The sequence below is a fragment of the Manacus candei genome, unplaced genomic scaffold (assembly GCF_025592945.1).
Source record: "Manacus candei isolate 608988 ecotype Guabito, Panama unplaced genomic scaffold, ASM2559294v1 h1tg000070l, whole genome shotgun sequence".
NCBI classification, from domain to species: domain Eukaryota; kingdom Metazoa; phylum Chordata; class Aves; order Passeriformes; family Pipridae; genus Manacus; species Manacus candei.
In genome coordinates, this window is record NW_026138118.1 from 1,991,163 (window position 1) to 2,003,418 (window position 12,256).

The 12,256-nt window shown below is 67.2% G+C and overlaps 2 protein-coding genes across 4 annotated transcripts in view; both read right to left on the reverse strand.

Moving 5' to 3' along the window:
* Window positions 1–12,256, reverse strand: part of AHDC1 (AT-hook DNA binding motif containing 1) — a 54,060-nt gene that overhangs the window by 3,224 nt on the left and 38,580 nt on the right. For all 3 annotated transcript variants that reach the window (XM_051807082.1, XM_051807083.1, XM_051807081.1), the window contains 3 exons: window positions 6,491–6,653; window positions 5,628–5,668; window positions 76–5,136 (listed from right to left, as the gene is read on the reverse strand). In XM_051807082.1, the coding sequence (XP_051663042.1) occupies window positions 119–5,059 (4,941 nt within the window). In that variant the 5' untranslated portion in view covers window positions 5,060–5,136; window positions 5,628–5,668; window positions 6,491–6,653 and the 3' untranslated portion in view covers window positions 76–118. The remainder of the gene's footprint in view (window positions 1–75; window positions 5,137–5,627; window positions 5,669–6,490; window positions 6,654–12,256) is intronic.
* On the reverse strand, window positions 6,751–8,098 carry LOC127479803 (uncharacterized). Its single transcript, XM_051807222.1, has one exon. It carries the CDS (start codon window positions 8,016–8,018, stop codon window positions 7,059–7,061), a length of 960 nt encoding a protein of 319 aa, XP_051663182.1. The 5' UTR covers window positions 8,019–8,098; the 3' UTR covers window positions 6,751–7,058.

Here is a 12,256-nt window from a genome sequence, read left to right on the forward strand (position 1 = left end):
GAATGGCCTTTAGGGCATCCCCTGTGTCCCCCTCTGCCACCCCCCACCCTCACCCCCAGGTTCTCCCCCACCTACCCTGTAACAAAACCTCGTTGTCCGGTTGGCACGTCAGCAGACACTACAATGAGGTGACCGTAAAAGTGTCCTCAGGGTGTTGTTGCTCTACCATGGGTCCCAAAAACCCGCTCTTCTGGGTGGGGGCCATGACGGGGTGCCCTTGGGGTGCAAAACTGGGGTACCTGTAGTTGTCCTGCAGCTGCAGCATTGAGTCTCTCGGTACGGGGGAGATGTTCAAGTCATTGATCAGGGGACAAGCGTAGGGTCCTCGGTGGTGAGCCCGGGACATCTCCAAGGGCTCCTTCTCGCCCTTGGAGGGGTGGGTGCCGCTCGGGCTGCTCAAGTGGGGGTTCAGACACGGGGGGTCCGTCCTGCCCATGAAGTCCACCAGCATCCCGGCCCCCGCTTTGCCGTCGTACGAAGGGCTCCGGGTGCTGGTGTTGGGGGAATACCAGTACGGGGGGTTTTTGCAGCTGGGGGAGTCGTAGTGCGGTTGAGGCATGGGGAGGTCGCGGCAGGCCAGGTGGGGGGCGTGCGGCAGGGCCCCCCCCTGCATGCTGTGTTTGAGCGAGTCGCAGGCCGGCAGCTTCCGGATGCTGCCTGCCCGGAGGTCCTCCTTGAAGGCCAAGGTCGGGGAGCAGTTGGGCGAGAAGGCTTTCTGCAAGCCGGCCTCGAAGACAGTCTGCTGGCCGGGGGCCGCCAGCTGGTGCGGGAGGGCAGGGAAGTGCTTGCTCTCCAAATCTGGCTGCCCCAAGCCGGGGGAGTCGCTCTGGAACCCCTGGACGAAGGTCCCGTCCGAGGGGGTGGAGGGGTTCATGGAGTAGGGGCCGGCGTAGTCGCAGGGCTCCCGCTCGCCCACCCCGAAGCCCCGGGACTGGGAGGGCAGGGGGGACATGCTGCTGTCCCCGCTGTAGTAGTCCAAGCCCAGGTCCGTGCTCTCCTGGAAGAGGGGGTTCACTGCCTGCGACTTAGTGGGGAACTTGGCCTTGCCCGTCCCCCTCTCCTTCTTGGAGGCACAAGCCCCCCGGGAACCTCGGGGCTGCCGGGGTCCCGTGTTCCTCTTGGCGGGGTACACGGAGGAGGAGGAGGAAGAGGAGGAGAAGCTCAGGTGGGAGGTGTCGAACATATCCACCTTCTTCCGTCGGCCTCGACCGGGCTTGGAGTTGCTCTGGAAGAGGACGCTCTGGTTCCAGTTGTAGCCGGGGGCGGAGGATGCCTCGTTCCAGTCCATCATCAGCTTCTCCAGGCTGGAGAGGCTGGACTGGCCCTCGCTGGAAGATGCCTCGCTGTTGGCACGCCGGTAACCGGCCGGCTGGTTGAACTGGGTGCTGTCGGAGGAGGACTCGGAGAAGGTCTCGGAGACCGTCTGCTGCTTGGCTTTCTGCGGGGTGTAGTTGGAGATGTCCAGGATGACATTGGGCTCGTTGAGGTGGCACTCGAAGCCCGGGTTGTAGAGCTGGCTGAAGGCTTCCGAGCTCCAATCCAACCCGCCATAGCCCTGCCGGAAAGCCCACGGCGCAGCGCTGGGGAACTGCCGGCAGTTTTCAGGTGAGGGCTGGAAGGACGCCGACCCCTTGGGCACCATGTAGCCGCCGGGCGAGACGGTGCTGGCGCGGCTGTCGCAGCGCAGGGGGGTGTGCGCGGCGCTGGAGAACTGCCCCCCCTGCTCGGCGCTGTTGAAGAAGGCGGCTTTTCCCAGCGGCAAACTGGGCCCGGCTGTCGGTGGCGCGTACCCGGCGCTGTGGGCGCTGCTGGGCGAGGATGGGAGGCTGCTGCCGCTGCCGTAGGCGAAGCTGCAGTCCTTGCTGTTGGGGCAGTCCTGTGCCGGTGGGTACTGCTTTCCTGGTGGGAACACGCTGGTGGGTGCCACGCTCTGCCCGGCGCTGCCATAGCTGCCATAAGGGGAGTAGCCGGGGGTGCCGCTGGCTGCCGGGTGAGCTGTGGGAGACCGGGACACGGCTGATGGCGGTGCCAGTTTGGGGAAGGACTCGGCGCCCCGGCACTCTGACGACCCTTGGGTCACCCCATAGCCGCCGGCGGCGCGGCCGGGTGGGAATGCCGGCCGGCCCTGCATGGCTGCGTGGAAGGCGGCTTCAGCTCCAGGGGTGGCCGTTGCCACCTTGCCACCCCTGGCCGTGTAGGCGGCCATGCCCCGCTGGCCGGGCAGCGCAGCCGGGGGGGCCGTGTAGGCGGCCGCTGATTTACGGGACTCGGAGCGGGATGCGGAGAGGGCGAAATCCAGCAGGTCAGAGGAGTCGTCCGAGTCCAGCAAGGAGCGGAAGTATCCGGTGAAGAGGCTGTGCCGCTCAGGACCGGCCTCCGTCTGCGAGGATGGCGCGCTCCCAGCGTAGAAGCCGGCGCGGCCGGAGGAGCCCGATTCCAACCCCGCGGCGTGGAAGGGTCTCGCCTCGGCCCCTTGGTAGCCACCGTTGCGTCCAGCCTGGCCACCAGGGTGGCCGTGGTGGGGGGCCCAGGGGCTGCCCTTCTCCCCACCTCCCCACTCTCCGGCGGGGCCGTCACCGAAGTTCTGCCCAGAGCTGGGTTCGGGGAAGAGCGCCCCGTTCTTGCGCGCCCGCCGCTTCCTCTTGGGTTTTCCCACGGGATCGGGCTCCGGCCTGCCGCGCTTGCGCGGGTGCACGGGGTCGGCGTGGAGGGCGGTGGGGGCTTTCTTCTTCTTCCCGATGCCCTCGAAGAAGTCGCTGAAGGAGCAGCGCGCGGCGCGGGCGGCGTGGCCCCCGCCGCGCCCGCCGAAGCCCCCCGCCTTGCCGCCGCGCCGGCGGAAGCCCTGGACGCGGTGCAGGAAATGGGAGATGCTCTGGGTGTCGGGGGCTTGGTGGATGGACTCGGGCTCGCTGGGGGTCCAGCAGCGGGGTGGCGAGCAGCGCCCCGAGCACTGGCTCTGCCGGTTGAGGAAGGCCAGCTTGGCCAACACATCCGAGTAGTCGGCTTTGCTGTCGTTGGTGTCAGCGATGTAGGAGGGCTGGGGTGACGCCAGCTTCTGCTTCCTCCTCCTCCTCTTCTTCACCTCGGGAGTGGGCTCCTTGGGCTTGGCCTGGCCCAGCAGCAGGTTTTTGGGAGGCCGGCCCCGCTTGCGCTTCAGGATGATGGGCATCTCTCCGGGGGGGAAGACCACCACCACATTGCGCCCGTTGTTCTTCATCTTGAGCAGCGGCGTGGGCTCCATGGAGGTGCTGGCCGCCAGCTCCTTCCCCTCCAGGTTCAAGTTGCTGCTGAGCGATGACACCTTGTAGGTGGTCTTGTTCCTCCTCCCCAGGGACACGGGGATCTTGGCCATCTTCACCACCATCTTCCTCACCCCCCGGCACTTGCTCTTCTTCCCTGCCACGGGGGCCTTGGGCATCTCGTCAGGGTCCAGCGTGGCGGGGGGCGGCGGCGGCGGCGGGGGGCTCAGCAGTGGGGTGTCGGGCTCCTCTGGCCCGGGGGGCACCTCGGCAGGCAGGGCGAGGGGGGACAGGACGCGGGTTTCAGGGGTGACGTCCACCCGGCGCCCTCGCCCCGCCCTCCTCCGGCGGCACAGCATCTTTGGCTTGTCTGTCCGGCGCAGGGCGTACTTGCGGTGGTCCTCGCCGCACCGCCCGGCCCCCCGGCCCCCGCAGGGACCCCGCTTCACCATCGTGCTCAGGGGGCACCCCCCGAGCCTGGGCTGCAGCCCGTGGGGCCGCAGCGGGTCCCCGGTGCCCGGCTGTGCCTCCAGCAGCTCCGAGACGGTTCCCAGCGGCTGCGGCTCCAGCAGCGAGGGCTCGGTGGGCAGCAGTGGGGGCTCCAGTGCTCCAGGCAGCGGCTCCAGGGTCTGCAGCCCCAGCGGCTCCGCCAGCGGCTCCAGCGACTGCAGCTCCAGCGACTCGGACAGGGGCTCCAGCGACTGCAGCTCCAGCGACTCGGAGAGCGGCTCCAGCGACTGCAGCCCCAACGGCTCCAGGTTTTGCAGCTCCAGCGACTCTGGCAGAGGCTCCAGGCTCTGCGAATCGAGCAGCTGGGGCTGCGACTCTAGGGACTGGGAATCCAACAGCCGGGATTGGGAGTCCAGCTCTTGTGCTGGCAGCAACTGGGGCTGCGGCTCCATCGCCTGCGACTCCAGCAGCTGCGTCCCTGGGCACGCCAGGGAGGCCAGCTCGTTCAGGATGTCCGCCTCAGCCAGCTCCGAGTAATCGCCGGCATCAGGCTGGGAGCAACCGGCTTCCTCCGCCGGCGCTTTGGAGACGCCTCCCACGCCCCCACTGTGTCCGGGGGGCTGTGGGGCGCTCCCCCCGCCTCCATCAGCTTCTCCATCGCGCGCCGGGGGCCGGGGGTGCCGCGGCGGGTCGGACTTGAGGAGCACCCCCCGCTCCTCGGGGCTGCGGATGCTGTTGGCCAGGGAGGGCGAGGAGAAGAAGCTGTACTGGAGGTCGCGGTCGGCGGGCAGGAGGCGGCTGTCCTCGTGGCCCCCGCCGCCACCGCGGAGGCTGCCACAGTCCAGGTGCACCCCACTGTTCTTGAGGTCCTCGGAGAGGCGGTTGAGGTCCTTCATGATGTCGATGAGCTGCACCACGGGGTGGAGGTTGATGTGCCCGTTGCCGCACTTGCTCCGGAGCAAGGCGAGGATGCTGTCGATGTTGCAGCGGCCCGAGGCCAGCGTCGCGTTGGGGAAGGTTTTGGGTGCCCGGTCGCGGGCGGGTGCCTCCTCCGCGCTGCCCCCCAGGATCCGGGGCTCCCCGGCACAGCCCAGAAGGTCCTCCGCCGCCTTGGTGCCGCCGTGGACGCTCTGGCAGCGGTCGGCCGGGTCGCCGTGCAGCAGCGAGCCCGCCTGGTGCTCCCGGCCGAGTGCGGGGCACGACCCCTCAGGGAAGCTGAGCACGCTGCAGGACAACGCCTTCTCGGCCGGGCAGGCTGCGGGCTGCTGCGCCGGGTGTCCCGGGGGGTAGAATTTGGGCTCTCGGACGTAGTCGGGCGAGCCACGCACAACGCTGGTCGTTACCACTGGGCCCGGGGGCTTCACGCGCATCCTGACCTCCTCCTCCCCCGCGTGCCGCTTGGCCAGGCAGTTGCTGACATGGGGGTCAGGGAAGGTGACACCGGGACCTGTGGGCGGCAGAGAAGGGGACAGTGAGGCTCTGTGGGCACTGCCGCCTGAAAGCAGCCTCGCTCCATCCCCGCTGTTCTCAGGGATGGGGCCCCACGTCCATCCCCCAGCTCATCCCTGCCCTGTCACCAGCGAGGACCTGACTGGCACTGTGGGAATATGTCCCCACTGTCTCCAACTGGGAAAATGGGGGCTTCCCCCCTCCCCAGCTCAGGGGTCTGCCCACCACAACTCACAGGGGTCTGGACAACCTTCCCAGCTCAAGGGGGGCTGGATGACCTCCCCAACTCAGGGAGTCTGGCCCTCTCTCCAGTTCAAAAGGGGCTGAATGCCTTTCCCAACTCAGGGGGGCTGGATACCCTCCCCACACCAGGACCACCTGTGCCAGCCCCTGGCACAGAGCCCCCGCCAAGGTCTGGGTTGCCCCATTCTGCCATAGGGCAGATTTTGGGGTGCTGGAGGAGGTCGAGGTGCCAGGGCTGGGACTTACCTTCGGCTTTGCTGCTGCTCCTGCTATTGCACTTGAGCTCTCTGCAAAGGAAGGGGTGTGCAGGGTTAACCCCACGTGGGGAGGGGACACTTGGGTGCCCACCACCCCCATGCCAGTCCCTCCACGGGCCATACCAGGGGCTGATCCTCCCGAGCTCCCACGGCCGCCCATCACCGTGGCGTCGGGGCTGCGGGGGGTGGGGAAAGAGGGGGGAGGCTGCCTCTGATCTGGGGGACAGAGGGGACAGGTTTACACCCCCCTCCCATCCCCACCACCACCACCAACCCCTCCGTGGGGCTGGGGGGGCTCGGGGGGTGGCGGGGGTCCTTTGGTGGCTCTGCCACTAGGTGTCCCCGGCGAGCCGCGCTCCGGACACGCGGGGGGGGGGTCTTCGCCCGAGGAAGTGGCTCAGCAAATCCCACCCCCCCACATCCCATCCCGGCTCCCACCCGCTCATGGACACCCCACGCACAGCTCCAACCCCCCCCACCCCGTGGTGACACTGCCCGGTGCCAGCAGACCCCCTTCCCCCTTGCCAGGACCCTCCCTGTGTGGTGCCTGCCTCAGTTTCCCCTCGCTGGCAATGGGGTACAGCGAGGGCTGGGCGGGGTGCGTGGCGCAGACACCCACGGGTGGGTGCTGGGCGTCGTGTGCCCACTGCACAGCCCACCCTGCGCCCCATGGGGGGGCTGCAGCCCCAAAACCCCAAGCCAAGAGGCTTTGCAAAGCCATGGGGCATCCCCTCTCCGTCTCCAGGGATGCCCAGACAGGGACGGGCAGAGCATTGGCAGCAAGATGTGCTGCCAAACCCCTCCTCGGTGCACCCCCTGCTTCTCATTTCTGGGGTGAGCCCCCCCCGGTACCTGTTCCGGGGGTGTTTGCAGTGCAGGTTCACTCGGAAGCTCCTGCCGTCGCCGTCGCTGCCGGGCTGGCGGGGGCCGGAGCCCTGGGCACGCGGGAACCACTCGGCTGGCGGGCTGGCACCGTTCTCCAGTGCGAGGGGCTGGCAGGCGACCGAGCTCCCATCTGCTCGAGAGAGACCCCCACGCGTCAGCCCGGCGGCCCCCTCCCCAGGGAGCACCCCCTGAGCAGGGGGACACCCGCGGACGCCCTCCCCCTTGAAGCCACATCCCAGGGGACACCCACCCTGTGCCCTCCGCCCCGCCACGGGACGCCCAGGGTGGTGTTCCGGGGCAGGACACACCTTTCCTCCTCACCCTGGCCGTGCCTTGAGCCGGGGGCTGCCCGTATGAGGTGAGGGGCATCTCCCCACCAGGCTGTGGGCACACGTGTGCGTGGCTACGCGTGTGCACCTCCACACGGATGCTGCACACGCGTGTTCACACAGATCCAGCCCCCCCACTCCCTTGCGTGAGGTCAGGGCACCTACAGCTGCTGCCCATTTGGCACAGGGGGGCACGGTGGAGCCCCTCAACCCCTCCCAGTCCCCCTGTGCCAGCATGTCCGCCTGTTTTCCCTCCCCAGCTCCGCGTGTGAATCCCTGCCGGGTTGGCTCCCTCCCCCAGCAGACACACACACACACTCACTCACACACACACACACACTCACACGCAGCCGCTCGGCGTGATCCAGGCTCTTCCCGGTGTCTGGATTAGCGTGACAACTTATCAACAAGGCAGGGAAAGAGAATTCAAACCTGTCAGTCCATCCGCATCCCCCCCTTCCCCCCTGTCTCCCCCGCCAGGCTCTGGGCGCAGCGCTGGCACCGCGGAGATGCGGGCACCTCGGTGTAAAGTTACACCAAGGGCGATGTGCAGCAGGAAAATATGTGCTAGAAAGACCGGTCTCTGTCTCTGCTGAGGCTGCTGGTGTGCCCAGGGAGCTGTCGGAGGGGAGGCAGGCAGGCAGGAAGGAAGCAAACGGGAGGTTTTCCAGAACAGCCGCCGGGAGCTGGTCCCCGCCGCACACGCTGCGCGCGGCTGGATGGGGAGGAGCGGGGGGTCGAGAGGTGCCAGGGGGTGGTGGGGCGCAGCCCCCCAGCTCTGCGCCACAGTGCCACCATGTATCCATGGCACACGGAGCTGTGGATGCTTTGGCTTGCTTTTGGGATGCCCGTGGGGTCCCCACCGGGGTGTGTGGGGTCTCTGGACACCCCATCACCCATGTTCTATGTGTTCCCCACCGCCCACGTTCACCCCCCAGGCGTGCCCCTGGGCACAACCCCCAGCTCTGACCCACACCACCAGTGTCTGGCTCCTGCCCTCGGCCCCACTGGGGCCACATGTCCGGTGACACCGGGGGACCCTTCCTGTGCCAAGACTCCTCCCTCACCCCAGCCAAACCACCCCCCACACACAGCAGGGACCACCTGCACCCCCCACCCACCTCAGGGCCGGGCAGTGCCCACCAGCCCACCCCACTGCCCACCATGGCACAGGGCACAGGTGGGAGCCCGGCAGCACTGGTGGGGAGGGGGCTGCAGTGGGGAGGGGGCTCCGGAGGGGCAGTGGGGTGCCCGGGGGGACAGCGGGGACACCGGGATGTTCACGGCACTGCCGCGCTCACTTTCACCTCCCCGCTCAGCCCCAGGCAGCCACCACATGTTTCCCATTAGGCTCTCCGGACCTCACCATTCCTGGCTTCCTCGCCAGGGGTAGGGCCTTTTTCCTTTTTTTTTTTTTTTTTTTTTCCCTTTTTTTCCCTTTCTTTTTTTAATTTTTTTTTTTTTTTCTCTCCGCGCTAGTTACAAAACACCAGCCGAGACCACACAAGCGAGGAGGGACAGAGGGAGAAGGAAAGATAGAGATGGGCGCCTCGGGCAGGGGAGAGGCAGCGAGGCCGGGTGCTGGGGGGTGGGGTGGGGGGGCTGGAGGGGTGAGGATGAGGAGGAGGGGGGGATGAAGCGGGCGAGATTGCAGTCACCTCCGCTTCCCACCTCCTGACCCCGCAGCCCTGCAAAGATAACAGCCCCTGAAGACTGCTGACTCGCCTCGCAGAAATCCAATATCCTCGCCTGGTGAACTAATCGACTACCTGGGCTCCCACCTCCCCTGCCCGGGCTTAATCCTGCTGCTGCAAAGCTTTAATTAGTTTAACGGTTTCAGGCTTGACGGAGGTTGGTGGCGAGAGGAATCAGAATCATGGAATGGTTTGGGTTGGAAGGGACCTTAAAGCTCATCTCATTCCACCCCCCTGCCACAGGCAGGGACACCTTCCACTGGACCAGGTTGCTCCAAGCCCCGTCCAACCTCACAGGGGGCAAAACATCCCCCCACCTCACCCCCTCCACCGAGTCAGGGCCCCCCTTGGGTGGCAGGGGTGCTGTGTGGTGGCACCATGAGGGCGCAGGGGGTTGCAGACCCACCCCCAAGCCCCCAGAGCCCGCTGGCACCCGGCCCTGACCCCCAGTGCTGGAAATGGGGGGCACGGAGGGGCTGGCTTGGCACCGGCGTGGCAGCGGGGGGATGGAGGGATGGCCCTGCAGGGCACGGACATGGTTTGGTGCCCGGCTCCGAGGCCACCCAGACGTCAGGGTGGGGCCGGAGATGCCACCAGGAGACAGGCAGGCGGCGGGGACACAGCCGCCACACAGATGGGGACACGCTGGCCCGACGCCTCCCACCCCGCCGGGGCGCCGTGCCCAGCCGCCCGCGGCCACAGCAGCGGGGACGGGGGGTCCTCGGGGGTCCCTGGGCACCACGGGGCGCCGGGAGGGGTTGGGGTGGCCCTAAGTACCCCCATATGGTTGCGGGGAGTGTCTCCAGACACCCCCGTCACCCGTGTCCTGGCTTGTGTGTGCCCTGACACATCTGGGGCACTGCAGAGGTGCCCCCCTCCCTGGCACACAAACACACACACGAGTGGCATCGGGGGGTGCCCCACTCATGTCCCCCAAGCCTGGGGATGCTGTGGTGGTGCCTCTCCCTTGCACACTCACTCACACACAAACACACAGAGCACTGTGGAGGTTTTCCTCCCCTGCTTCCACACATCTGGGGGCACCAAAGGGGTGCAGCTGCCTTACACTCCTCCCTCATGGGGCATCGGGGAGGTTGTCCCCTCTGTGCCCCACCCCTTGCACACCCTCGCACCCCCCTGCTCCCCTCCCAGGGCCTCGGCCCCCTCCTCCCCACGAGTCCCCCACCAGCCCGTCCTGCTCCTGCTGACACCAATGGAAAATCCCCTCCAGTGACAGCTTCCTGGCAGGCGTTTGCCGAGGGTTTCCGTGTTCCCCTGCCAGCCCCCCCGCCCCGGCCACCTCCTCCCGGAGCCACGCGGGGGGTCCCTGTGTCTCCTCCCCCTCCACCCCAACCTCCATGTCACCCCCAATTCAGCATCACAGACCCCAAAGCACGTGGGTCCTGTTCCCTCCCCTTCCTCCCCACACCTCATCCCCTGCCAGCACCCTGCCCTCCTGTGCAGTAGGGCCACCCCAGCAGCACCACGGGAGATTTCGAGTCCCCCTTGGGTACCACTGGCAGCTCCCAGGGCACCCACCCACCCTGGGGGCCCACCAGCCTGAGACTGGGAGCAGGACAGGAGTCAGGGGGCCAGAAGGGTGGGCACAGATGGGTGCTGAGGCACAGGGTGCCTGCAGGCAGCCCTGACCCCTCCTCTAGCTGTCACCCCGTGGCTGGAACCCCGCTGTCACCACGTCCCCCCGCCGCCCTGACTCCTCTGCCATGCTCGTAATTAGGAGACAGAGCAGATGGCGCCTGGGTTTCATCTTAGGTAACGGGTCCAGACGAGCTGCTTGGCCGCCAGTTCCCTTTGAGGAGCCATCAGAGGATTTTTGGGGTGCTCCCCCCCCCCCAAGCAGGGAGCTGGTGGGGGAACACGACCCTCCAAGGTGGTGTGGGGATGTGGTGCTGCCATGGGAGGAGACGGCGGTGCCGGGAAGGGCTTGGCTGGCACACAGGGCAAACACACCTGGGATCCGCCCTCTCACGTCACCTCAGGGTGTCCCATCCCCAGGGCAGGCTCAGGCACCCGCCCTGGCACTGGGAATGGGGGTCCTGGACTGCTGGGCTATAAGCAGGGGGTGTCCAAAGGTCTCGGCATCCCCCCATCACCCGGCGCTGCAGGAAGGTGGGTGGGGAGCTCATTGCCCTGCAATCCCACTGGCCTGGGGCAGCAGGGACCCCGTGGACACCCCCACACTGCTGGGACAATGCTGAGCTGGGGACACAGCCCTTCTCCTGGGCCTGGTCCCAGGTGTGCTGCTGCCACCGGGGTCTCCTGCATCCTCCAGGCCTGCTGGTCCCAAGGCTGGTGGGACCCTTGGTGGGTTCAGCCCTCAGCACCAGAACGTGGCACAGTGCCCTCGAGGTGGGCAGGGATGGGGATGCCTGGTCAGGTCCCTATTCCTGCTGCTGCAAGAAACCACCTCCCCTGCAAGGACCACCTCCCCCTCAAGGACCATCTACCCCAGGAGAAACCAGCTGTCCTGAAATGACCACCTTCCCAGCTTCCCTGCAAGAAACCATCTCCTATGAAGAGCCACCCCACCTGCAATGACCATCTCCCCTGCAACAACCATCTCCCCTGCAATGACCATAAGAAGCCATCTGCCCTGCAAAAGCCACCTACCCTGCAAGAACCATCTCCCTCACAAGAAACCACCCCCCCTGCAAGAGCCATTCTTCCTGCAAGGATCATCTCCCCTGCAAGATCCACCTCCCCTTCAAGGACCATCTTCCCTGCAAGAATCATCTCCCCAACACAAAACCGTCTCCCCTGCAACCATCTCCCCCTCAAAGACCATCTCCCCCTCAATTATCATCTCCCCCTTAAAGACCACCTCCCCATAATGTCCATCTCCCCCAAAAGCCACCTCCCCCACAACGACCACCCCCCTGCAGTGACCATTTCCTCCTCAGTCATCCCCCCCTCAAGAACCCCTAACCCCGTGTGAGGACCCTCCCCTCCCACACCACAGATGTGGGTGCCTGCAGCCCCCCAGGGCTGCAAGGGGGTGCCCAGCTGCCCCCAGTGGCACCGCCCAGCACGGACACAGCCCCCAACCCCCTTGGCCCCGGAGGGCTCTGACCCCCCTCCCCGGCCTGGGGGGCCCTGGGGGGGCTGGGGAACAGCTCGACAGATGGACTGCAGCGATGGTGGCACCTCGGCCGGCTGGAGCCCAGCGCCGCAGTTCAGAGCTAGCAGGGAAACGGGCTAAATTTAGCTCTTCCCTCGGTGCCAGCTTTGTTCCCCCGCCCCGTCGAGCCGGCGCAGGAGGAGAGCAGCCGCCGGGCCCCCTCCTCTGCCCTCTCCCTGCCAGGGGGAACACGGGGCACCCCAGCACCGCTCCCTCGGGGTGCCAGCCCGGAGTGCCAGGCGCTCCTCGGGGTGCCGGCTGTGTTTGTTCACACATCCCCGTGCGACGGCCGTTCCTGGCAGTGCCATGGGGTGCCGTGCCCCGGTGTGGCGAGTGCCCCCCCCCCCAGGGCCCCCTCAAATGTGCTGGCGGGCCTGAGGCTGCGCAGATGGCCACGGCCCCCCTTTCTGAGCTCCCTGTTATAGCCACAGCATGAGTCACAGCCCCGGTGTGTCCCTGCCCAGCGCCGGCCACGCCGGGTCATGTAACACCCGCGGCCGCGGCGGCGCAGAGGGGGCTCTGCTGGCTGCCCACGCCGCCCCTCACCCGCAGCACGTGGCACCTCGGGCCC

Coding starts and splice junctions, on each gene's coding strand:
- LOC127479803 (XM_051807222.1), bottom strand. CDS start 8,018: ATGGTGGGCAGTGGGGTGGGCTGGTGGGCACTGCCCGGCCCTGAGGTG.